The sequence below is a fragment of the Mangifera indica genome, chromosome 13 (assembly GCF_011075055.1).
Source record: "Mangifera indica cultivar Alphonso chromosome 13, CATAS_Mindica_2.1, whole genome shotgun sequence".
In the NCBI taxonomy this organism is placed as follows: Eukaryota; Viridiplantae; Streptophyta; class Magnoliopsida; order Sapindales; family Anacardiaceae; genus Mangifera; species Mangifera indica.
This window is the reverse complement of record NC_058149.1, coordinates 4159193-4183037: the sequence shown is the minus strand read 5'-3', so window position 1 is coordinate 4183037 and position 23845 is coordinate 4159193. Positions and strand designations below refer to the sequence as shown.

General features: G+C 31.7%; 2 protein-coding genes across 2 annotated transcripts; one reads left to right on the top strand and one right to left on the bottom strand.

Annotated features, from left to right (window-relative positions):
* The first annotated feature begins 420 nt into the window (after positions 1-420).
* On the top strand, positions 421-6079 carry LOC123194792 (NADPH--cytochrome P450 reductase 2-like). Its single transcript, XM_044608214.1, has 17 exons — positions 421-1030; positions 1145-1221; positions 1302-1359; positions 1448-1531; positions 1636-1672; positions 2378-2447; positions 2541-2735; positions 2812-2904; positions 3082-3307; positions 3415-3498; positions 3591-3742; positions 3972-4068; positions 4352-4501; positions 4603-4680; positions 4779-4901; positions 5010-5123; positions 5572-6079. Exons 1-17 carry the CDS (start codon positions 611-613, stop codon positions 5650-5652), a joined length of 2139 nt encoding a protein of 712 aa, XP_044464149.1. The 5' UTR covers positions 421-610; the 3' UTR covers positions 5653-6079.
* A 2048-nt stretch (positions 6080-8127) lies between these two features.
* On the bottom strand, positions 8128-11027 carry LOC123194003 (probable small nuclear ribonucleoprotein F). The gene is made up of 5 exons (XM_044607108.1): positions 10900-11027; positions 10646-10733; positions 10489-10526; positions 9128-9192; positions 8128-8346 (listed from the first exon to the last, which is right to left on the bottom strand). Exons 1-5 carry the CDS (start codon positions 10903-10905, stop codon positions 8277-8279), a joined length of 267 nt encoding a protein of 88 aa, XP_044463043.1. The 5' UTR covers positions 10906-11027; the 3' UTR covers positions 8128-8276.
* Between the last annotated feature and the right edge of the window lie 12818 nt (positions 11028-23845).

Sequence of the window (23845 nt, the reverse complement as noted above, 5' to 3'; positions counted from 1 at the left end):
TAGACCTAGCTGACAGTGACACACAAATTGGATATAAAAAATGAATCTCGAGTATATTAGGATTGAATCTGGATTTTGACTTCGGAGTGTGCTCTTAGACAAAATTATAATCATTCTAAAACTCAGGTACCTCAGAGTAATTATATCTTACCTTCTATAAAACATGAACACAAAAAAGGCAAAAACCGGAAAGAAAACAAAGAGGGGCATTTTAGACCTTTGGCTCAGTCGCCTAACCAATAGCAACAGTCCAGAAAACTTACCACGGTTAACTCGGGGTTAGGTCGGTTTGACCAATAAACTCGGCAGTCTGGTTTGGTAGGCGTTGGTTTGGTTTTAAATCTCACCATAAAATAATTTAATTTAATTATAATTATTTAATAATTAATATATATATTTTTGTATATAAGCCCTCCCATTTTAGCTCTCCTCCTCTTCTTAGGGGTTCTCACACACCTGACACCGCAACAACCAAGCCAGGAGCCGAAGCAAACTAGTTACAACTCCAGAGTCAACTCAACAACCACAGAGAGATCTCTCCGGTTTCATCAATTTTTACAAGAAGCGAGAGCTCATCGAGCTCCTCCTACCTCCTGTTCGTACAATTATCATGCAATCTTCGTCCTCCTCGTCAAGCTCGATGTCGCCGCTCGATATAATGGCCGCGATTATTAAAGGAAAGAAGCTTCTGGATCCGTCAAATGTCTCGTCGGATTCTTCGGCCAGTGGAGTGGCGAATATTATCTTCGAGAATCGCGAGTTCGTTATGATCTTGACTACGTCTATTGCTGTCCTGATCGGCTGCGTCGTCGTTTTAATATGGCGGAGATCGAGCGGACAGAAGGTCAAGACCGTTGAACCGTTGAAGCCTTTGATGGTTAAGCTGCCGGAGGTTGAAGTTGATGACGGTACGCAGAAGGTCACCGTCCTTTTTGGTACCCAGACGGGAACTGCTGAAGGGTTTGCTAAAGCCTTGGCTGACGAGGCCAAAGCACGATATGAGAAAGCAAATTTTAAAGTCGTCGATCTGGTAAAATGAATTTACTTGACTTGTTTTTGTCATAATTTGATAGAACATCTGTCAAACACTAAAAAAATTGGACCGGTATTAATTTAATTTAATTTAAATTATGCAAAAAAATAGGATGATTATGCGGCTGATGACGACGAGTTCGAGGAGAAATTGAAGAAGGAAAGTTTGGCGCTTTTCTTCTTGGCTACGTAAGTATTTGTTGATTATCTTTTTATTTTTTATTTTGATTTTTGTGTGTTGAATTTATTTTGTTTTACTGGTGTTGTAGATACGGAGATGGTGAGCCAACAGATAACGCAGCCAGGTTCTATAAATGGTTTACGGAAGTAAGATTTTGTATGATTTAGTTAGAAATCAATGTACGTTTTGAGTCTACTGAGCATAATTTAATTGGTTTTGTGATTGCTTGTTTAGGGAAATGAAAGAGGGGAGTGGTTGCAGAATCTCAAGTATGGAGTGTTTGGTCTTGGTAACAGGCAGTATGAACATTTTAACAAGGTTTAAAATTGAAATTCTCACTTAACATTTAGTTTTATTCTCAAGTTGCTTGCATCTGGGTTTAGGTTGTTGATATGTTGATTTGTTTTTGTGATGCCAAACAGGTTGCCAAGGTGGTGGATGGTATCCTCAGTGAGCAGGGTATGCTTTTTTATCGTTTTTGGTTAAATTGATTTTTGTTTGAGGATGTGCTGATGCATAACAGGAATGGCATCTTGATTTTATTCTATGTTTGTGACATATTGTTTCTGTTTTTGAAATACTGAAATTGCTTGACTGAATTATAGCCATTGTGCGTGGATTATTTTGAATGTGCATGTTTTCTTAGTTTCCTTCTTATGGGCAATCCATGTGAGTGCGGTACATTTCAAGCTTGACAACTCTCTAGTAATATATTAATGCTTTCATCGCCAATCGAAATTATTCAATGAGTATTGTATTGTATTTTTTTCCTAATCAGGTGTATATGAAGGGGACCTCTCAATTCAGGCTTAATGTGATATATTGTTGGAGTGCAAGTAATTATTTCTGAAGAAGATAATAGCGTGTTATTATTTGTACTTCCAACCAATCCTACTATTTACTCTATCCTCAATTAAAGAGATTTACAATTTGAAAAAGCTTTCTGTTTTAGTTGCTATATGGTGTCTTTTATGCAGCCTTCGCCAAATTTAAACTTGCAACTAGTTGAACATATATCAATTCACACATACAATGCTTCATGGTAGATAATATTCCTTTGTATAGTGAGAGTTATAATGCCACATTGCTCATTGACTACTATACAACTGTAACACTTTGGGTCTCCTCTCAGCCAGAATCACATTTTCTTTTGTTCATTCTCAGGTGCAAAACGCCTTGTCCCTGTGGGTCTTGGAGATGATGATCAGTGCATTGAAGATGATTTTACTGCATGGTATTAAGAAGTTGAATTTATCTTGAATCAATAGTATGAAAGTTCTTTTACCCATTAATATATTGAAAATCTCATTGATTGTACTGAAAATAGGCGAGAAATGCTGTGGCCCGAGCTGGATCAGTTGCTTCTGGATGAGGATAATTTGACATCTGTTTCTACCCCTTACACTGCAGCTATATCAGAGTATCGGGTTGTATTTTATGACCGTGCAGATGCACCACTTGAGGATAAAGGCTGGGGCAGTGCCAATGGTCATGCTGTTCATGATGCTCAACACCCTTGCAGGTATGCTTTTCAAATTGAATTTAATTCAGAATTCTTATTTCGTCTATTCTAAAACACTTTTTCTTTGATGCTATAGGTCTAACGTGGCAGTAAGAAAGGAGCTTCATACTCCACTATCAGATCGCTCTTGCACTCATCTGGAATTTGACATTGCTGGCACTGGACTCTCGTAAGTTTTTACTTTCTTTTATTCGTGTATGTATATTACTGATTTAATTTAATTTGTCCTTTTTCCTGAAATTACCTTATGCTGTTCTAAAAAACACATTTACATGGAAAAAGAATTTATGTGCTTATGGTACATGATCATCTCTTCATCTACTTAACATAATTTTATGTTCTTCAGGTATGAAACAGGGGATCATGTTGCTGTTTACTGTGAGAACTCAATTGAGACTGTAGAGGAGGCATTAAAGTTGTTAGACTTATCACCCGATACTTATTTCTCCATCCATTCTGATAAAGAGGATGGCACACCGCTTGGTGGAAGCTCCTTGCCTCCTACTTTTCCACCATGCACTTTAAGGACAGCATTGAGTAAATATGCTGATCTTTTGAGTTCTCCTAAAAAGGTTGGTTATTTTGTTGTATCATTGCATCGGGTGAATATTTTTCCTTTCCCTTTTTTAGTTTTTTTGTGCTGCAAACAACTGATTACCTAATTGCATGTTATTGCCAGTCTGCATTACTCGCATTAGCAGCACATGCATCTGACCCCACTCAGGCTGATCGATTGAGACATCTTGCATCACCTGCTGGAAAGGTTGTGAATCTTATAGCATGAATTGTTTAGCACTAAATCAGCCCCTTTGCTGCTGCTTCTTTTTGTTTAACTTTTATTATGCACTTGTACAGGATGAATATGCACAATGGATAGTTGCAAGTCAGAGAAGCCTCCTAGAGGTCATGGCTGAATTTCCATCTGCCAAGCCCCCACTTGGTGTTTTCTTTGCAGCAGTTGTTCCACGCTTGCAACCTAGATACTATTCAATTTCTTCATCACCTAGGTGAATATAATTTATATATTTTATTGAGATTTTATGTACCAGTATGTGATTATCAGGATTTATACATTATTTGGGTTCCTAGTCATTTGAAAATTTAAATTGTTCTTGTAGTTGGGTAAAATGTTTTCTAGGACTACTGACTGTAACTGTGTTGTTGTTCTTTCTGTTATTTTAATATATATTCCATTCAAGTGTATATTAATTTTGTGCTTAAAACTCTGTTCTACAGGATGGCACCATCGAGGATTCATGTTACTTGTGCCCTGGTTTATGAGAAAACACCCACAGGACGCATTCACAAAGGATTGTGCTCCACTTGGATGAAGGTATTTTTTTTTTCTCATTCTTTTGTTAAGTAAAACCTTTAAAAACTTGCTCGAAAAATTTCGAAAACTTTCGTTGCTAGGTAAGTAGTCATTAATTCATTGATGACCTACTTTGTTAAACAAGGTGTTTATGTATTTATGCACTCTGCATTTGTGTGCAAGTATGGGAGCCTGTATTGATCCAATTCTAAGTTGCTTTTATAATTCTGGGGTACAACCTAATTACACTTTTATTGTGAATTGTCATACTAGTTCCTCATTTTGTGGTTGTTTCTTATTGCAGAATTGTGTTCCTCTGGAGAAAAGCAGCGATTGCAGCTGGGCTCCTATTTTTGTTAGGCAATCGAACTTCAAACTTCCAGCAGATCCAAAACTGCCTATAATCATGATTGGCCCTGGCACTGGATTGGCTCCTTTCAGGGGTTTCCTGCAGGTTGTTATTGGCGCACTAGACATTCAATATCTATTGGCATTCTTTATGTTTTATCAAGGTAACATAAAACTAATGTGTAACTATGTTTTTGTCCTTTTCAGGAAAGATATGCTCTGAAGGAAGATGGAGTAGAGTTGGGACCCTCTATTTTATTTTTTGGATGTCGCAATCGCCAAATGGTAATTTTTGAGCCTTATAACTTGGAGTGCTTTCATGATTTGTTGGGCTGCTAGTGTCAGTAATTCCAATGTTTTATGTTAATTTGCTTAATTCACAGGATTTCATTTATGAGGATGAGCTCAACAACTTTGTCCAAAGTGGTGCACTTTCAGAGTTGGTTGTTGCCTTCTCCCGTGAAGGACCCACCAAGGAATATGTGCAGCATAAAATGATGGAGAAGGTATGGTATCTATCTCACCTACCACCAGTTGTAAGGAAGAAGATTTCAAACAAATGAGTTTCAATTATTCGGTAATATGTAATCATAAGCTCTTTTTTTCTTATTCAGGCTTCAGATTTTTGGAGCATGATCTCTCAGGGAGGGTACTTATATGTTTGTGGTGATGCCAAAGGCATGGCTAGAGATGTCCACCGGACTCTCCATACAATTGTGCAAGAGCAGGTATGTTAATACAAATGAATAGAATTTTCTGATTTGATGCACACATTAGTAGTTACCACCTGCCCATGATAAAGAGAACGTACTGGAAAAGTTAGAAGCATTTCTGGGCTTTCCCTTCCTATTTTATGGTTAGGTATAATTAGTTGAGAATAAATAAAACTTAAGGAATTTGATTTACTCATAAATATGGGAGCCCACATAAAGATTTTTCTCCTTGCATGACCTCATCTTATATCATTATGTTTTATGCTTTATAAACAAAAGTTTCTCATGTCTTGTTCAAGGAGATATGATGAGAAATATGTTAAGATGAACGAAATGACACACCAAACCATCATTTTCATGTTACGACTACTTATGTTCATATTTTTTACTTTTTCTAGATTGGATTTATTCTGTTGGTCAAATTCACTCTTATGACTCAATTGTGCATGTGTCTTGATTTCAGGGATCACTAGACAGCTCCAAGGCTGAGAGCATGGTGAAGAATCTGCAGATGACCGGCAGGTATCTACGCGACGTATGGTGATGATTCTTCCTAAGCATAATATTTGACTTAGGTGGAAAAAAATGTCACTTAGCATTATATATATAAACCTGAGCCAATGTTGTCGGGGTAAAACAAAATCTATGATTAGGGCTTATGCCATTGCCAGTTGCAATTCCTGGCCCCTGAATTGGCAATTAAAATGCCTTCATTGTCTCCTATTAGTCGGTCATATGATTCTTTTCCCTTCCCATATGAAGGATTTGTTTTGTTAATGTAATTTAATATCTTTATTATTATATATCCGAAGAATAATAATTAATTACCTCTAGGGATTTAGGTGAAATGAAATGGGATATTGCCTGTTAAGTAACCATGAAAGTGGTTCAAATGACAGATGAAAGTGTTGTATTACATTTTATGCAACTGTTTTGAATGGACAATGTAAGTCAAGTTGACCTTTCTGATACTCTTTATTCTGTTTTTATTTTTCATTTCAACTCTGCTTTCAAATTGTTAGTAGTCGCTGACGAAATTAAAAAGTGTTGATTTCCTTTGATTGAGGTCAATTTTCGTATGTAAATTTACTGGTCAAAGTATACTATTAAACCGTCAATATAAAACTAATAGCAGGGATTAACAGAAATTAAATTGTAATTTATAGTATTCCAACGGAGGAAATTGAATTATTTTGTCACACTAATGATAAAATTTGACTGCGGTGGCACATCATCTCTTGTAATTAAGTCGTTATACTCATTAAAGGTGTTTTCTATTACCCAAAAACTTTTTTGAAAAATACTCCAATAAACAAAGCATCTAGAGCAGACACAGTTTCCAAATGTGGATAAAATAATACAAAATTAAAAATGAAAAGGGTTTAAACTTTAACCAGATCAAACTCAACCCCACAAATTGATTTACGCGCGCACCACCAACTCTTATGTAAATAAATTTGGCGGCAACATTTTGAGGCCACCCATAAATTTCAACAAAGTGATTATTAATTTTAAAGCCTCTATAAAAAGTAGTATAGACCAGAAACTTTTCCAGAAAGTGGTTGTGGTTGTTGGGAGAATAGAGTTTGGTGGGTTGATCAATTCAGATTCTGAGCTACTTTTCCTCAACATCTTTCCTTGTTCAACCAAGACCAACCGCATTCAATTCAATAAGCTCTGGTGTCGCCAAATAACTAGCCCATGGTTTTGTTTTAGGAGAAAAGAAACTTCTTTTGTTTGCTAATCAATGTGGCATTTGCATTGATCTGACGGCTCAATTTTTATTTTATTTTAAGGAAAATTTTGAGGCTTAAGTGAAAATCTCTAATAAGGTGTGACGCTTTTAAAAAGTGATATTTTGAATCATAAATAGAGGGTCATAATACAATATTATCACTGTATCTTTGAATGGGTCGTAGTAGCTGGCCGCTAGCTTTTACAAAATCCTGACAAGATACTGAGGTTTGCCGATATAATTGTAACTTCAAATAAAGCCAACATCATATGTTAGAAAATTTATTGACGAGAGTTACATTAATAAAAACATTAATATCAGTTTGCAATGCACTCAAATGTTATAATGTGGTCTAAGGCTTATTAAACATTTGATAGAATCCATTTTCACAATGCTTTCTTGTCATGGACAATCTTCATCCTAGTAATTTCAGAACTTGATGTCACATTGAAAGAGGGAGTCTTCCACTGACTGGAGTTGGACTTTGGTAAAGTCTGCCATATACCACTTCAAAAGGAGAGAAACGAGTGGCAGATGAGACTCTTGTATTGTAACAGTATTCCACCCACCAGATTCGTTTACTCCACTCTTTTGGCTTATAACTAGTATAACTACTTCAGTCTGCCCGTCTTTGGAGATCATAGGAGGAACTGAAATTAAAATTGATGCCTTGGAGCTTGAAGATGATATCAAAAAAGACAGCGACTGAGGGGTGAGAAATTGAAGCAAATGGGCACATTTTGACACACCATCAGCCATAACAAATATTTTAGTATCGTATCCTACATTGTTTTATTTAATTACTAAAAAATATTTGCAAAATATGTTTTTGTACTATCAAAAATCTTTTATTATTAAAATTTTTGCGTTAAAATAAATAACAAAAGAGCAATGTAATATATATTCTTGAATCCGTGGCTGCTGTAAATTTTAAGATAAAGTTACGACTCCCTAACAGGATGATTTATATTATTTCTTAGATCTCAAGGAGAATTTTGTTACTTGATTAGACTTAAGGGCATGAGAAAAGTCCTTAAATTCTTTAGAAAACTTGAACAGGTAAATTGTTTTTAAATAATACCTTATAAAGGATATTGCTAATTGAATCCAAAACTGTTTGTTTTCATAAAACAAGATACAACAATTTGTATCCAATATGATGAAGAGGCTCATTTCAAAATGAGGATAGAATATTTTCATGAAAATTATGGCTACAAAACAAGGAATATACTAATATTTAAAACAAAGATTGTGTCCACCCAGAACCCAGATTTTACAAGGTAGTAGAGCACAATTCAATTCAGTGAAATTAATTTGTTTGGAATAGTGGAGTATAAATAGCAGTATAGGCAATGTCAATCAAATTACACAGCATCTAATTAGGGTAGAAATACAAACCAGTTAAGATCAAGTTACACAGCTTGTAAAACTACCTAGTCTCTATCAGCTTCTTCTATCTCCTCATCCTCTGGAACCCCACGAAGATAGAGAACATTGTTGCACCTGCAGACAAACACAAAATCAAGCAATGAGGTTAAAGAAACTTAGGAGGTTGTAATTTCGATCCGTGTTATGAACTTTTTGCATTAATAAACCTATAGATTCTTTGAAATTGCAATTTAATATAAACACAAAATACACACAGCAATGCTTTTCTTCATTGTTTTTACATAAGGAGATTACCTAATGCACTTCCATTTTCTGGTCCAAACATTTCACTCATTTATCATACCCATAAGAACTCATAATCAAATTTTTATTGTTTACTTTTATATGTAAGGCAGATGGTCTAATGATTGCACACTTATCACATTTATACAGACACAGAATTCTAATAATCCTATTAATAAAACTAATAAATACAATCAATAAATGTAATGCCAAACATCAAACAATATTGTTAACAAACAATCATTCTTGGATGCATCAAATATTCAGTTGAGAATAAAAAAAAGGAACCATAAATCATGGTATATTAGACTTGATACAATTATCCACATAGAGAGAGCTAAGATGTCATTCTATTATCTGAAAAGCAAATGACTATGATTTACAATGGAAACACAGAATTCCAAACATCTTTGGCATCTTTTCTCCTTTATATTCAAATATTAGGAATGCGTAAAATTAAACGGCTGCATCAAACTAGTTCAAAAAATCTAATTAAAAGTTTCCAAGTTCACTCCCAAAACTTTTTATAACTCAAGAAAGCAACTTCTCCAAGCATTGCAATCTAAGGTTACTACAATGCAACAAAGCAACTTCAGCAATTACAGTAAATTACCTGATCAAGATCTCTCCAAGATTTCCAGTGAATTGACCATCAATATATTCTTCAGCATTGCCTAGCTGCAGATATGGTGTATAATAAATAGGAAAATATTACTAGCAGCATGCAGCCTATATAGAGAAGGGCCATTAAAACCCCTAGAAAAACATAATCAAGTTTAACTGATATCACAACAATTGGTATTTTAAAATCATGGAAGCATGTTGTTTAAAGAAATAGATTATCAATTGCTAACATCATTCATTATCAAATAAATTTGAGTTGTCTTAATAAGTGTCATAAGAGCACATGTTAACACCAATAGAAAACAAAATATTTACTTATTTAAATGTACTTTACATACCAAAAAAAAAAGACAAAAAAGAAAAACACAATTTTCAATGCATCGACATAATTAAGTTTTCATTTTTTAGTTGTCTTAACAATTGCTATAAAACCATAATGAAACAAAACAATTATCATATTAATGCATTGAAAATTGTGTTTTTTTTGGGATTTTATACATGAAATGCATTGAAACAAGTAAAATTTTTGCTTTGTAGTGATCTTAACTTGTGCCCTTAGGACACATTAGGACAACCTATGTAAGATCATGTCTTTGTTTTGAAAGTTGTCAAGAGTACAATCTCACATAGACTTCCTTTTTACTGTTTATGAACTTAAAGTAGTAGATCTTGATCAAATCACAAAATAAGATTTTCTCTTTTTTTAACATCAAATCCCATTATAATTTTCAGCCTGACACAACAATTGTGTTTAGAAACAAATTTTGACTCTTTATGTTTAATAAGAGCGCTTTTTTTAAGTACTAGAAAATTTTTTATTTTTTCATTCTCAAATTCTAGATTCCTTGATTGAGAATGCATCAAACAATTATCTACAAATGTGTATAAAAAAATATATCTTCAAACATACATCAGTGTCCAAATGACAGCTAAAACAAACCACTATGTGAAATAGAGTGCTACTGAGCTTTGACATGAAAAAAGAAAAAGATAAATCTTGTTATTAAGATTTTCCATTTCAAGTATACAAACTGCAAAAGCATGTCTATAAGTCATTTACATATATTTATCTGCAAAAGCATGCCTATAAATCATTGAAATTTATTTCTTGATAACTTTCAAGGTATACATATTATCTTTTACATATATTTATCTGTATGATCTCAAAAAGTTATGATCCAAGTATTAATTTCATGCTTCATTGATTTTAAAAACCAAAACATACAATAACAATTTGGTTCAAAACAACATATTGAATAAAACAGTATCAAGATACATGATCTACACATCAGATGAGACAATATAAAAAAGTTGTCAACAATTATTAAAAAAGTGAATTTCTGCTCACACCTGCAAGTTCATGTATGAATCTACAGAGGCAAGAAAACCTGAAAAAAAATTTAAAAAAACAAACAAATTATGCCAATTAAATGCCAGTTTAAGTAACAACACCCGCATCCAACAATGTCCAGAATTACAAAACAACGTAAAAACAAAATTGAATCACCTTTGTACTCCATTCCCCACTTCAGTTTAACAATGACAGTCTTTCCGGTCAAGTTGTTCAGGAACGGTTTTGGGTTAACTGGAATGGTCTGCAATATTACCATAAGCCATATCAAAACACAGTAGAAATTCCACCATTGACAAAACATCAACAATTAAAGCATTAACATCGGTAAATAGATTCATGAAAGAACAAAAATAATTTCAGTTAAAGTTCTACTTAAAAAAAATCTCAATGAAATAAAAGACGCTTACCGCCATCGGAGACGAAGAAGGAGAGAAATATGAGGCGGTGTCGAGAGGTTTTTAGGGTTTTGTTTTGCTCGGTCGGGTTAGGGCTGATTTTGAAGAAACTATTTTGTCTTGTTAGTTTGTTTAGAATTTATAATAATTAAACCCACTGAAAGGGTGGGCCGAGATTGTCTAAGGCAGGTTTCTGGGCTGAAAGGGCTTTAGTTCAAATCCAACTCTTCGTGACAAATGACAAATCGGATTATTGAATGCTTTTATATTGTGGAGTTTTAAGGATATTCAAGTTGGGTTTTGAACATTCCATCTTTGGTGTTAAATTAGACTCCAGTTAGCTAACTCGAGGTTATTTGTCACTTCTCCCCAAATAAATTCGATTGAGCCAAACTCAGACTAGGTTAACGAGAATTTGTTGAACTTAAACTTGATTTTTTTAAAATTAAATTGAACTCGAATTTAGATAAGTGTAAATTTGATTCAATTTGAATACAACCCTATCTATTTTTATGTAATGGAGAGGGAATGGTGAGAATTTTTCTCTATGGTTTCTTTTCTTTATTCTATTTAAAATTTATACTTGAATGTAAATGCTATTTTAGATACTAATGTGTTAACATTGTTGAAAATTGAAAGTTAAATATTAGTATTCCAAAATGTTGATGTCCCATATGAGAAGAAAAGAACAGAGAGGAGAATTAACATTTGCATGGCAAATAGTGAATGGTTTGGGCTCAAACTGATTTTGAGTGCAAACAAATTAGAATTTTAATTCAACAACTCATTGCAAATTTAATTTGTTTGTTCTTTTAATAATATTATTCATCTTATAAGTAACTTACCCTGTTTAAACAAATTAGAATATATCTTCACTCAAACTTTCACTATTTCATTTAAGAATTTATAGTAATAAAATCCCTTTCAAGTTTTTCGTACAAGTATTTTTACTTCCTTTTAAGAATCTAAAAAATTAACAAAATGATTAAGAGGATGTTTGGTTTAACTAATGTTTTATTATTAAAATTAAAAGATTATTTTGAAGATAAATTACTTGAAAGATTATTGGGCATAAATGATTACTATTTTTAATAAAATTTGATATATATAAACAATTATTATGTTTAGTTAGAGATAATAAAATAATACTAGTAAATTATTTTACTTAAATATTTTTGGGTATAATTATTCTAAAGTATTTTTATATTACTTGTTATATTAATTGAAAATAAAGTTATTTTTATCCTAAAAATTAATAAATAAAAATATAATTATAATAAAATCAACATTATCGTGATAATATTTTAATAATTAAAGTAAATGTAGTAATCTTGGATTATTATAAATTATAGATATATTATTATGTTATTATTAATACTAGTAAATTGTATAATTATTCTAAAGTAATATTACTTGTTATATTAATTGAAAATAAAGTTATTTTTATCCTAAAAATTAATAAATAAAAATATAATTATAATAAAATCAACATTATCGTGATAATATTTTAATAATTAAAGTAAATGTAGTAATTGGATTATTATTTATAGTATATGTAATATTACCATTTATAATAGAATATTATTTTAATTTTTTATTACTGACAAAATAAACAAGATAATATAATTAATAAAAAATAGATTACCATGATAATATTTATTATTTAGGAACCAAATGGCGTTTAATTGATTTCATTTGTGAATTTCATTGTAACATAGCTTCTATAAACCCTAACAATTTGACAAGACAATAACTATTTCATTAATGAATAGTAATAATATAAGTACAAGTCTTACTGAAACATATCCATATTATATATTTAAAATTTACAATAATGTGTGTTTTATGCTTCTTGCGCAAGCCTTAGGAATTTTAATTATTGCAAGTTCTCTCGATTATGTTAGGTTTTATTTTGTTTTAATATCAAATTATGTATCCATTCATTTCAAACTTCATTTTGTTAAACTAATTTATTGTTCAATTAATTTCTTACGACATGGACTAATACAAGTGTTTATTATAAATAATAATTCTCTCACCAAGTATATTTTTTCGTCCTAATATGGTTAGATAAAATTTAATTGATAAGATGGACACCCTTGATAATATGATTGGATGACTACTTCTTTGTAACATTATTATATGTTTTTAATTAAAATTTAAGTATAAGTCAAAATTATATTGATAAAAAATAATTAAATATCAAATTATTACATCATACCTCTTATTCATTAGGCAGTTCGGGTGAGACACTATTAATTTGATCTAAGAAAAAAAGGGTCACTCTATCTTCAAACTTAAATGTTTGAACTCACATGCGTACGATGGGAGTTGCACAATGAATTGGGTAGAGACCGTTGTCCAGTTACTATTTGTAAAACACTTCCGAAGTATTCCTAAGAAAGCTTTAATGTATTGTGTACAAAAATAAGTTAGATCATAAGTTGAAAGTAAAAACTTAAATGAATGATGACATACAAATGGTGCATATTGTGTTATCTAACCATTGCTCCTCAGTTACCTTTGGGGTCCACCAGGCTTCGGTCACATGGGTTATCGATTTTTTGGGTCCTACGAGGAAGACACATTGGCTCTCATTATTTGAAGCACTATGGTACTACAAATATAATATCGAGTAGTACTTAGCCAATATTGTATTAGAAGGAAAATAGTCAGGTATGGGTTGTATGCTCTTAACTGGAATATTCTTTCGCTTCTTCGTTCGATCTATGAAAGGACTTACCAACTGTTTACTTTTTCGCAAAACATGTCTAATGTTGATTTTTTTTTGGCAATTGGAGGCTTCTCAACAATTTTCAATGGGACATCTTTCTATTGTTGCACATCATCATCCGATGAGACATTCACTTGAAAAAAATTTATCTATCATTAGTCTATAACACAACTATATAAAATAATAAAAAAAGTATAGTAGATATTAACCTGCAGTGATCTCAATTTATGAACATACGAATCCTTTAGTGTCATAATCTGGTGCATTATAGAGGACTAGTGTTCTTATATCTCCTTACAAAGCATCGATGTCTATTGCTGATGGAGCATTTGTATCTCTTTACAAAACATTGATACCTATTGCTACCACTACTCATTCATCTCCCTACAATGTCCAGTGTTACCATTACTCTTGTATCTCCTACAAAGCATCGATGCCTATTGTTGATTAAGCTCCTACATTTCCCTATGAAACATTGATGTCTATTGCTGATGAAGCTTTTACATCTTCCCACGAAGCATCAATGCCTACTACTGATGGAGCTCCTACATCTCCCCACAAAGCATCGATGTTTATTGCTGATAGAGCTCTTACATCTCCCCACAAAGTATCGATGTATGTTACTACCATTTAGCCCACATCATACAACTTGCTAGTCAAGGTATTATTGCATCTGAGAGGTGAGGATGAATGCATGTTATATGAGGAGTTGCTGGAGATACTCTTCTGATACACCATTGTATGCAATCCTATGATATGAGGCCCTTTAAGACTCTCGAGGGTGTGCAATATGAGAGGTTGACACTTATGAAGGGGATACTATCCATGATAGGAAGTGTTTGGAAAGCACACCAACCTCCATAGGTACCAACTAAATGTCTTGTATGCCTACAACATGGATTCAACTATTTTATTCTATGACACTAACCTCCATGGGTACCAACTAAATGCAAAAAACAATTTTGGATTAATTTTCTATTATCCACCCCTAATATTCCCACAAATGCTAAATACAATGCCACAAACTTCACAACGTTCTTGTTATTGTCTCTTAAATTTTGTTCATCAATTACATTCTCAATGTTTGCATAGCTTAATGCCTTGTCAATACCTATAAAATATTCCTTTTTTAATCGAGGCTACCCTCACAATCAATGTAGTTGGATACATTCATGTCATCCCCGAAGTCAAACCAGTCACTAACATAAACTCGACAAGGCTAAATTAGACCTCAACACCATTTAATCTAAACCTTATTTTTTTCACTCGATCTTTATGATTAATCATGTAAAGTAATATCATATGCATAAAAACAACACTAAACCTTGGCTTTGCCGTATCTAATAAGAGTCCAAAATAGATTGTTTAAAATATCGCTCTCTGAGTCATAGTTAGTTTGTCTCTAATGGCAGTCACAGTGTTCATCTTTATTCAAAGCATCATATGCACATGAAATAAGTAGACATCATGGAACTTTTATGTCCCTTCCTAGTAGTTGATTACAAATGCCTAAAAAATTTATTAATTCAGTGATTACATTAGCATATGATCCAAAAGAGGTATAAAATACAATTATACTAATGGTTGAATAATAGCTTGGCCGGGTGGCCAAGGAGGGGTTGGTGAGTCATATTCCAACATATCTAATTCTATCATATCAATATCAAGAAATCATACTCACATTTTCCTACCAAATTCAAAATATGGTCCGGTTGACATAAAGCCAAGGCTTGATGTAACGCTAAGCAGTTCATCCCAAACCTCTAGCAGAAGACAACATGAAATCCCTTAGATAACACATCAATATCAAGAAATCATATTCTAACAAAAACCAAAAAATCAACTCACATTTTCCTACCAAATCCAAAATCTGGTTAAGTTGGTGTAAAGCCAACGCTTGGCTTTCATCCCAAACCTCTAGCAGAAGACAACATAAAATCCCTTAAATCTATCCATAAACACCTATTCATTGAACAAATTCATAAACAACAATCCATTTAATATGTCAAAAAATGGGAAAAATTGAAAAAAAAAACTCCTTTGTTGTCCTAACATAGCATTGTTGACTGCCAATTAGTGATGTTTCTTATTGTTGATTAGTGATTGGTGTCAGTCATTACTCAATGGATTCGTCTTCCTTTGGAGCCTTGAAAATATTACTCATATGAGGGAATTGAAAATATTATTCATGCATTGCTCTTTTGGCTCACAGGAAAGCAAGATGGCAGAGATTCTTCTGCCATCTATAAGTATCACGTTAAGGAAGGGAATCCTCCATAGTTTCAAGTATAAACCTGGATCACTTTGATACTTGCCTGGCATTCGACAACAAAACTAATAGCTGGTTTGATGTAAGTTTGAACATGCATCAAACTCCCCACAACTGATGCGTAAGGAATATTGTTTGTTTGCTTTTGGTCTAACTTTTTTTTTTGTTTACATTGCATAAGGTTAAATTTATCCCATTTATGAATAGGAACTACTTCTACTGAGTATTTATTTGTCTTAAATCTTTCTAGTATTTTATTGATATAGATTTTTTGAGACAACCATAACAATTCTTGTAATCTATTATAAAATATTTCCATTCCAATCACATAGGTTGCCTCTCCCATGTTTTTCATTCCAAAATTCTAAAAGAGGTGTTTATTGGTTTCATGTACTAAAACAAAGTCATTAGTAGCAAACAATATGTAATTAACATACAAAACAAGAAAAATAAACTTGTTTCTACAAGCCTTCATATATATACTCCAATTAATAGCATTTTCTTAAAAATAAAAAGAAGTGATGGTATTATTAAACTTAAGATACCATTGTCGAGAGTTTTGTTTAAATCCATATATTGATTTCTTTAATTTACATACCGTGTGTTCTTTTTAAAAGTCTTTCTAGCTTCTTGATGATTTAGGAGATGAAAAAAATGAACTTTTTGATTCTTTAACCTTGACTCATCTTGAACAAGCATACTAGTCAATTTATTAACATTCGTCTTGTCATTTAAAGTGTCGTAATTCATTTGAGAAGACCTATATACCTAAAGTAAATTAATTTTGTTGCTAAATTTGTGATATAAAAATATGCTTATGCATGGTATGTGAACCATCATATTTCATGGTGGTTAAAACATTCATTAATGTATTAGCAAATGACTTATCATTAGTTTAAGATCACTTTTTTACAAAATTTTTAAATTCCTTAACATTGTCAATTTAAGAAAAATTAACTTTAAGTTGCCTACAAAGACTTTAGGCTCCATTGTAAATGCAAGTTGAACAAGATAACCCACTTCTATTTTGCAGATAACCTTATACTCTTTTGTAGAATAGAGGTAAAATCTATTTGCTTGCTTGTTGATGCTTTGGAGAGATTCTATGGGTGGTCAGATGTAGGGCATAACAATTCTAAGAGCAATATTTATTTCTTCGGTGTTCTTACTAAAGAAATAAGACATTATAGGTAGCTCCTTGGTATGGAAGAAGACACTCTCTCTTTCAAATATCTTGGGGTTCCTATGATCGACACCAAGCTCTCTTATATGGATTGCAAGCCCCTCTTAAAGAAGATCTTGAGTAGAATTAACTAGTGGAATAGTCATTTCCTTATGCAGCTAGAATAGTGTTAATAAAATTGGTTCTTTTGAGTGTGCAAACCTATAGGTCCTCTATCTTCATCCTCTTATCAAGAATCCATAAAAAGATTGATGCAAAATTAGAGACTTCTTTTGGTCAAATGTAGGGCTTAAAAAATAGAGCTAAAGTTGCATAGGAAGAAGTTTGTGTCCCTAAAGAGGAAGACGGGTTAGGAATTATGAGATGCAAGGATTATAAAAAAGCCATCATGACTCATCATGTTTAGGACATTGTTAAATCCATGAGTCCTTCAATTTGGCTCAATTGGGTAAGGAAAGTTAGGTTGTGAAGTAGAAGCTTTTGGAAGGTTAGAGCTAATGGTAACTACCCTTAGGCTTGGAGGAAAGTTTTGAAGATGAGAGAGGAGCTACGCAAAGACATCAAAATTCGGTTTGGTAATGGCTTGAACACTTATATTTGGTGAGTCCTTATTGTGGTGAGTACATGACTATTTGGGAGCTTAAGACATTAAAGGGCTTCACTTATTCTAGTGCATAGGAGAAGTCTCAGGTGAGAAAAGAAAGAGTTTCTTGGCATGGTCTTGTTTGGCATAGGCATAGTATTCTAAGATAATCCATCATAACTTGGATGGCTATGAAACAAAGAATTATTATTATGGATAAACTAGTTAGACAGGTAAATTGGAAAGGGCTACTTGTGTTTTATGCGATAAGGAGGATAAAAACCTTGATAATTTGTTATTTAGTTGTGAGTTTAGCTTCATTGTAATACTCTTAAATTAATAAATGGACAATTTGGTCATTTCGTTGCTTGTTTGAATTTAAGTAAAGAGATTTTATATGGGAAACGTAAATCCTATTTCCCACCACTTGTGCACAAGCGTTTCCTTCAATCCTAGCGTAATGTATGTATTTTTCTTCAATTTATGTCTGGTTGAGTAACGCTTGTCGAACATGACTCCTTGGAAGGCTTTTTGGAAAGAGAATGGCATAAAAAAAAAATGGGGGGGGGGGGGGGGGGGGGGGGGTGTTGTAGTTTTTGAAGTCTCTTTGCTTGATTTTTCATTTGTTTTCTATACACAAAGCTTCTCCACTGCATAAGTGTGATACTACCAGTATTTTTTCATGCAACAAAAGAGAAAGAAGAACCTTCTGTTCATCGGCTAGGGAAGGAAGTCATCAAGGAGACTGTTGCCACACAAAGACGGACGTGAATGTTGGAGGAGAGATAGGCTTTTGATCCATTATTTCTTTCTTTTATTGACATTTTGTGAATTCCAGATGTGTTGTTGTGTATGTTTATAAATGTTTCTATACATATATAAAGAAGATTAAAAACATGACTGCATATGTGAATTCGAAGTTGATTAAACAGTAAGGATATGCATATGGTTTGCCACATAGTTGTTGAATGATTCTTGTATGAATTGATGCAGTATGGGTCGGTGTTTGAATACACAAAAAAAGAAAATATGAGAGATTTCCAAAAGAAAAAAAATGTAGATTATCTTTTACCATCTTCTGCTCTTAGATTTTAGATTAAACAACTTACATGTTATGCATACATATAAAGAGATCGAACCTATGATGTTTTTATATATATATATATATATATATATATATATATATATGTTCTGATATATGATGAAATTACATGCTCGGTGACCAAACCTTACATGTTGTGTTTGTATATTTTGCTGCGCTTGGTGGTCAAAAAATTATAGTGTTTGTGAGTGTATAATCGGGTGAAGATCAAATGTCTTATGGTGTGTGTGTGTGTGTGTGTGTGTGTGTGTGTGTATATATATATACACACATACTCTGATAAATAGTTGTAACATATGATGTGTTGGAGATGATTTGCGATCCTTATTTTTTGAGAGACAAGCATTGTTTGACAATGCCTTGGCTGGGTTACCGTCGACACTGGTGACAGGCCAGACATGTTATGCTCAAGCTTCAACAGTACAACGCACTTACCTTCTTCCAAATTCATATTTATGTGTCCATATTTAGCTCTCTTTCTCCTCTTTGAAACTTCACGGATTTCCTTCCAAGCTTATATTGATGAAGAAAACTATTGAAAGAATAATAGACATAGCTTACTATTTCTAACTGTATTTGTTGGATTAATATGGATGAATTCAATGCACTGATTTTTTTTTTAAAAGGGAAGTTGTAGGTCACATAACTTAGTATTATTATTATTTAATTACCACACATGCACCTTGGTTTATTATCTTTGACAAGAAAGACGTTTTTTTTATAATAAAATTTGGGTGGCAACTATATATATATATATTAGTTACGTTTCTCCCTATTGAAATAAAATTCCTTGTAGTTATAAATTTTATTATGAGCTAGTTGATGCACTATCCCAGTCTTGAGTATGTTCGAATTGATTGATGAGATGCCTCAGTTCTGAATATAGAGAAAGTAGAATTAACTCGATATATAATGATAATGTGAGTGACACCTGAGACAGGTGCTCAAATTTGATGAAAGTGGGCATACAATGTATCTAAAAATGAATACCCTATAATACAATAACGTAAGAGGCACCTGAGATGGGTGTCTAGGCGAGTGTGTTATAAGCAGGTGTAACAGTGAGACTCTGTCAAGAATGTTCATAAGGAATATCGAATTTATTATAAAGGCCTACTGAATTTTATAACTCATTTATTTATTTTGGGGTGTTGTAGGTATGAAAAACAACAGGGCAGATGGAGAGGCAAGTGGATCAGCACGTTGAGCTGTGTTTTCGACTACAATTATTTTATTTCTATTTCATCTTGTATTATAATAATTTACATATTCTAGAACTATCATTTTATCTATAATTACTAAATTTATTTTGAGACATTTTGACACATGTTAATTTTCCAACAAATTTTATTTTATAGTTATTATTGTCATTTCTTTATAAAAAAATAAATAAATAATAACAATTACTGCTGAAGGTCTGTTCCTGAAGTGGGGTGTTACATTCATGGTGTGGAATAACATCCTTCATTGGTGTGGTCGTACTTACTCCAAACAAAGGTGGAAAGACTATATGGAGGACATATGCTTACCTTGAAAGGGTAATTCTCTAAAGAATTCCATTTGCAAAATGGGTTTGCTTGCATGATCTACAATATTTGGAAAAAAAGGAACAACTGGGTCTTCTCTTATAAAATAAGCACTTGGAGAATCTAGTGGTTACAGTGAGAAGGGATATAGAGACAAGGGTTTGGAGCTTAAAAAGATAAGGAACTCGGAAGAGAACTCTTAGATTGCATCTATTTGACATCTCCCAACTTGCATTTTTAGGAATTAGCCGTGAGATCCTTAGTGTGATGGCCAGGTGGGTGTTGGTTTGCTCCTTAGAGTCGACTTTGTGTTCTTGTTGGGTGTGGTGTTTTTTCTTTGTTAGTGTGGTTGTGGTTGTTTGGTTAGTGCTTTGCTTTGTTTTCCTTGGCTTAGTTAAGGGTTGCCCTTTGTGAGCCAGTTGTTTGTTTCATTTGGTGCCTTTTGTCTTTGCTTGGGGGTTGTCTTGTGACAAAATAGTGTCTTGTTTCCTTAACCCGAGGGTTTGTCCCGTGGTAAGACTATTTTTTTTAGTAATATAAATTTAATTACCAAAAAAACAAAAAAGACTTTAAGTAGCTTGCAACTATTATTCTTATAAATATTAAGCTTAATTTGTTTGATCTTTTTCCAAATTTTATATAAAACTTTTTCATCATCGCTACTCTTATCATTAATAGCAACGGGCTTCTTAATTGGGAGTGTCAAGTCAAGATTCAAAACACCTAATTGAAATTAGATTTGTTTACTCTAATAAGATAAATTCAATCAATTAAATAAGGAACAAAAGAAGCATGCATGCAAATGAAGTAAAACGAGTGCACATACCTGCAAATACAATTAGAATACTCATACATTAATGCTTTGAGTTATAAAATTTATCACATAAATTCAAGTTCAAAATATAACATAAAGTATATCAAAACTTTTCTTTAGGTGATACTAAGATATAGTTTCTATAACAAAACAATTTTACCTATTGAAAGATGCTCATTCAAACAAATTTTAAGAGTAAAAAACCAATAACTCAAATACATGACGTTTTCAATATTCTTATAATTTTGAATTTAATTAATTTATAACTTTTGTGCATATTTTACAAATTAAAATTAAAAATTTTATTTGTTCATGTAAATCAAATCTAACAATAACTTGATAATTTATTTAATATTTTTTATTAATACACATTATTTTATTAATTTGTTTTAATTTATGTTGTAAATAATGAGTTAAACAATAAAAAATCCTCACAATAATATTTAAATTGCAATTAATATTGGGTTAAAGCTTAATGAAATTAATCTATGCAGAGAGGAATGATTTATCTATTTATTTAATTTTGAAAAAAAAAAAAGCGAAAGAACAAAATTATAGAGTATAGAACATAATGTTTAGCATAAAATGTAAAATCCCAGTATAGTGACATAGAAAGATGAAATAAATAAATTTAGGGGATCTTCCAAGTAAATTTTTTTGCTTCATTTTTTCAATAAAGTTGTATTCAAACGGTTATTGTTGAATGTTATTAGTCAATCGCACATTATAATATGGTACAAAATCATTAGTAAATACTATAATTAAATCTTAGAAAATTGAAATTTGTTGACTTAAAATGACAAAATTGATACATCTTGTTCATATATTTCAATAATTTCCACAATACCGACCTACTTAATTAGTACAAAATCACATTTAAAATGCTATTTAAGTATGAATTAAAAGTCAAATATTGAAAGAAAATTACTTTCTCTTTTTGTCTTCTTTTATTCAAGTAAATAATTATCTAGTTTTCCATGATGTACAATTTAGACTGATTTGATTATTATTCTAGTAGGTGGTGGGTGAAATATTATGATTTTTATCACAATATATTTTTTACATTAGTTGTTTAATTTATCAGAAATTAGGTTATTTTTTCTTTTATTATTCCATCAATTAACAATATTGTTTACATTTAATTAATAATACACTTTGAAGTTAATGTAGGCTCAAATTTGGTCAATTTTAAGCTTAAAAGAAACAATTAACCGTCAAGATATCTAATTCTTTTCAAGTACAAATTTTTTTCAAATTTGTTCGAAATATAGGTTTTTTCTCATTTAAACTTCTAAAATCGACACCAAAGAGATTAATAATAATTGTATAATGATTAGTTATATAAATTACACGTAATTACCATTCACATCACCTACATGCCACTGATGCAAGTCCATTAAAAATATGGATAAAAACTTCTTCATCCTTGAACAACAAAAATATGGATCTTAACAATTCTATAATCTATTATTTATATTTCATCTTTATCTTCTATATACACGAGATAATAATTATGATATTATTGTCTATCATTTTAAAAAGATAACATGATTTACAATTTTCATCCGAATAATTAGAATTATTGTATTGGAATCTAGACATTTACTCAATTAATCATTCCACTTATCTTAAAATAAATAAATGTACATGAGTAAAAGGATGAAAGTTGGAACTCTCTTGTATCACTTAGTATGACTTAGTCAAATTTTAGCTAAAATATTCAATAATATAATAATAAACGTAAGGTCTTAAGTCATTTTAAAAACGCTCTAATTATTATCATTTGCTTGTAAAAGATTACATTTCTAGTTTTATGCATTTTGTTGGAGAAATTTTCATTGATAACACCTTTAAAACTCTTACAACAATTAATCAAAATTCAAGAAATTTTTTTCAATAATTTTTAGTTAATAATCAAATTAGTGATTTATTGCTAAAAATCACTAAAAATTTCATCATTAAAACTTTTGTTATAAATGTATATTAAATTTTTACAATAAAATTATATATATATATTTTTAGATATATAATTAGATACATAAATGATTTATTATCATATAATTAGATACTCTAATTATATAATAATACATTATTTATATATAAAATTATGTATTTAAAAATATATAAACATATCATTACTCAAACTTTTATTAAATATACGTATAAATTACGTGCAAAAGACTTCACCTGAACATTTTCCTAATTCAAAACCATATACTAAAATCAAGAAAATCACAGCTCTCGCCGCAATCTTAAAGTTCATAAATGTCGTGTGGCAAAGCTGGCAAGCAGTAATTGTTGAAATTAGCAAGCTAATTTTATATTATTTAGAAACTAAAATGACCCAATTGACCCCCTTAATAAACCCAATAAGTGCCTTTTCAAAGTTAAATTAAGAGCATAATAGTAATTCAATACAACAAAAAATAAAAGATAATGAGTGATGACGTGGATTCCTGACCGCCACAGAGTCAAAGTAGCGAGCCGTTCGCCGACCGCAGCGCGGTCGTCTCAGCTCTATAGCCCATGCAGTACAATTTACAAGATTTATTATTTGTTTTTTAATTAATTATTCTTAATTATTTAGAGCTTGCTTTAGCTTTACGTATTTTACCACCATTCCCATAAATATAAATTTATTTATTTAAATAATAAAAAAAATATATAATAAATTTTCATAGCACTGCAATATAACAAAGGAAAACATGAATTTTCAAAGATAATATTATAGTTTTTTCAGTACACAC

Bases quoted from the DNA above. Each gene is read 5' to 3' on its own strand.
- LOC123194792 (XM_044608214.1), top strand. From the start codon at position 611: ATGCAATCTTCGTCCTCCTCGTCAAGCTCGATGTCGCCGCTCGATATA. The intron at 1,222-1,301 runs GTAAGTATTTGT...CTGGTGTTGTAG, and splicing joins GCGCTTTTCTTCTTGGCTAC to ATACGGAGATGGTGAGCCAA. The intron at 3,308-3,414 runs GTTGGTTATTTT...TGTTATTGCCAG, and splicing joins TTTTGAGTTCTCCTAAAAAG to TCTGCATTACTCGCATTAGC.
- LOC123194003 (XM_044607108.1), bottom strand. The intron at 9,193-10,488 runs GTGTGAGCAGAA...CCATATCTGCAG, and splicing joins ATTCATACATGAACTTGCAG to CTAGGCAATGCTGAAGAATA. The intron at 8,347-9,127 runs GTAATTTACTGT...GTTTGTCTGCAG, and splicing joins CTTGGAGAGATCTTGATCAG to GTGCAACAATGTTCTCTATC.